Source organism: Oryzias melastigma, linkage group LG15 (assembly GCF_002922805.2).
Source record: "Oryzias melastigma strain HK-1 linkage group LG15, ASM292280v2, whole genome shotgun sequence".
NCBI lineage: Eukaryota > Metazoa > Chordata > Actinopteri > Beloniformes > Adrianichthyidae > Oryzias > Oryzias melastigma.
The window spans coordinates 4,812,303-4,814,868 of NC_050526.1; the positions used below are offsets into that span (position 1 = coordinate 4,812,303).

At 30.7% G+C, this 2,566-nt stretch overlaps 1 protein-coding gene across 1 annotated transcript in view; it reads left to right on the forward strand.

The window, feature by feature from the left end:
- Positions 1–2,566, forward strand: part of ryr2b (ryanodine receptor 2b (cardiac)) — a gene marked incomplete in the record, with an annotated part of 81,019 nt that overhangs the window by 58,573 nt on the left and 19,880 nt on the right. The window contains 5 exon segments of the mRNA XM_036215605.1: positions 9–89; positions 229–317; positions 880–1,008; positions 1,346–1,450; positions 1,611–1,692. Of these exon segments, the coding sequence (XP_036071498.1) occupies positions 9–89; positions 229–317; positions 880–1,008; positions 1,346–1,450; positions 1,611–1,692 (486 nt within the window).

Sequence of the window (2,566 nt, forward strand, 5' to 3'; positions counted from 1 at the left end):
TTTCCCAGAAGGCAAAGTGATGCCTGACAAAGACTTAACTTGTGACTTGTTCCGTTTCCTGCAGCTTCTCTGTGAAGGCCATAACGCAGGTTCTCTCCATTTACACTTTATCATACAGATTGTTGTTCTCTAAATACTATAAAAATGGTTTATGATTGTATCTGTATTTAACAATGTACAAATTTTCATTAATGGTATATTTTATATTATTAACTGCAAACATTTTAGACTTTCAGGATTATTTAAGAACACAAACTGGGAACAACACGACTGTCAACATCATTATATCCACTGTGGACTATTTACTAAGAGTTCAGGTAACTTTTTTATTTAAAGAAATAAAATTATTATTGATATTTCTTAAAGACCCACTCGACTGAAAATCATTTTTTGGCAACAAAATTATGTTTTGGTGTTTTTAACGTGTTTTTGGGGAAAATTTACCATTATGAAGGACGTATATTTAGAAAATAAAGTTTAAATTACAATTCTGAGTATTTCTTTATAAATTTTGAATTTTGATTTGTGAACCATCAAAGAGAAGAAAAGAAATACAGTGAGGTAGGACATTTATTTAAGTAAATATTGTTTGATTTTCAGTTAAAAGAGGTAATTCTACCTTTTATTATTGATGTAAAATTGTGTTAAACAGCATTCAGTAATCAGATTTGCCTGTCTAGACCTGTAAACCAGAAAAAACTTGACATACATGTGGCAATGTTGCCATTTTGTTTGATGTCATTGTGAAAATGGTCTATTGGAGTGGGTCTTCAGCTGGTGCTATCACATGAATATTTTACATTTAAATTGTCTGACACCACTTATTTAGTCAGTTTATTCTTCCTTGCAAAGACAAATATTGTTCATTCTTCATTATAGGAGTCAATCAGTGACTTCTACTGGTACTATTCAGGGAAGGATGTTGTTGATTATGAAGGTCAACGTAACTTCTCCAGGGCCATCGAAGTGGCAAAGCAGGTCTTCAACACACTCACCGAGTACATTCAGGTCAGTCGGTCTCCATTATTGTTTGTTTCACCGTGATTAAGTGGGTTCCCTCTGTAATTACTTTGCTTTTAACAGAAACCTAATAGCAACCAGCGGTACAGAATATTAACACTTTTATAATGACTAAACCAATTATAGTTATGCAAGCTGCAGTAAACATGACTTTAAATTCCAGACTCACTGAATGATGGGTCAACTGAAGGTGGAAATAGTGAAATATTTTCAAAATAAGATCCACTTGAAATAATGTAAAGTGACTACATGCTGTTTGTTTGAAGTGTCTGTTGTAGATTTACTCTAAAGCTACAGTTTAAGTGTACATTCACCATGTTTTCAGGGTCCATGCACCGGAAATCAACAGAGTTTGGCTCACAGCCGTCTTTGGGATGCTGTGGTGGGATTTCTTCACGTCTTTGCTCACCTGCAGATGAAGCTTTCTCAGGTAGAACACTTTTCTTCTGAAAAAAATCAATAGTTAAACTATTACAGTGTAGCAGATAAATATGCTTTAGGGTGCTTGTTATAAAATATGATTCATAATATTCTCCAGTTTGATTTGAGACGTGCAATTTTAATAAATGTTATCTTATTGTCTTCAATAGGATTCAAGACAGAATGAACTGCTGAAAGAACTCATGGATTTGCAGAAAGACATGGTCGTGTTTCTGCTTTCTATGTTGGAAGGTAAATGCTGATGTTATTTCAATTTATGATAAGTAATAAGCTGCACAAAAGTAGTGAAAATATATATAAAAAAAACAAATAATTTGGATTGTGGACTATTTATTTGTACCCTTTGGGGATACGTGATTTACCATCTCAAAGCAACACGTCTTGTTGTGTTTGAATAAAAATGACAGGTTTTTTTTGTTGGTTTGCTAAGCAAGATACATCTAACATTAATATTATTATTTTTTAGCAAAACATATGTTTTTGTCAGTTGTGTAAATAGACAAAATTAATTTATGCACGAAACAAAGTGGATTTGACAATTATTTTATAATTATTTGTGTAACAACCAAAAATATAGCAATAATAAAAACAACGAAAATGCCAACAATAACAAAAATAAAAATAATAAAACTAACAGTAACAATAATAATAACAATGACAAAAGCAAACACAATAATAGCTATAACAATGACAACAAGAACAATAATAACTATAACAACAATAGCAATAATGACAAAAATAACAGAATACAACAAGAACAATAATAACAACAACAATGACAACAGCAAAGGTAATAAGAATAACAACAACAATAATACAAATATTGAAACATGACATGAAACACAATTACGGGAGTACAACAATAGTTCAATTTACAAGATTCTAAAAGACAGTAGAATTATAAATCGAAACAAATTATACAACAAAAACAGCTATAAAAAATTCCACTGGTGATTAAATCAATTAAATTAATTTTAGATAAATGTCATTAGTCTAAAGGACCTTGTGTTTAAAGTGTGTTTCTTCCAGCATTTGGTTCTAACAGGTAATAACAGGTAATAGATAAATACTATTTGCAACAAATTAATTAACTACTTACTAATTT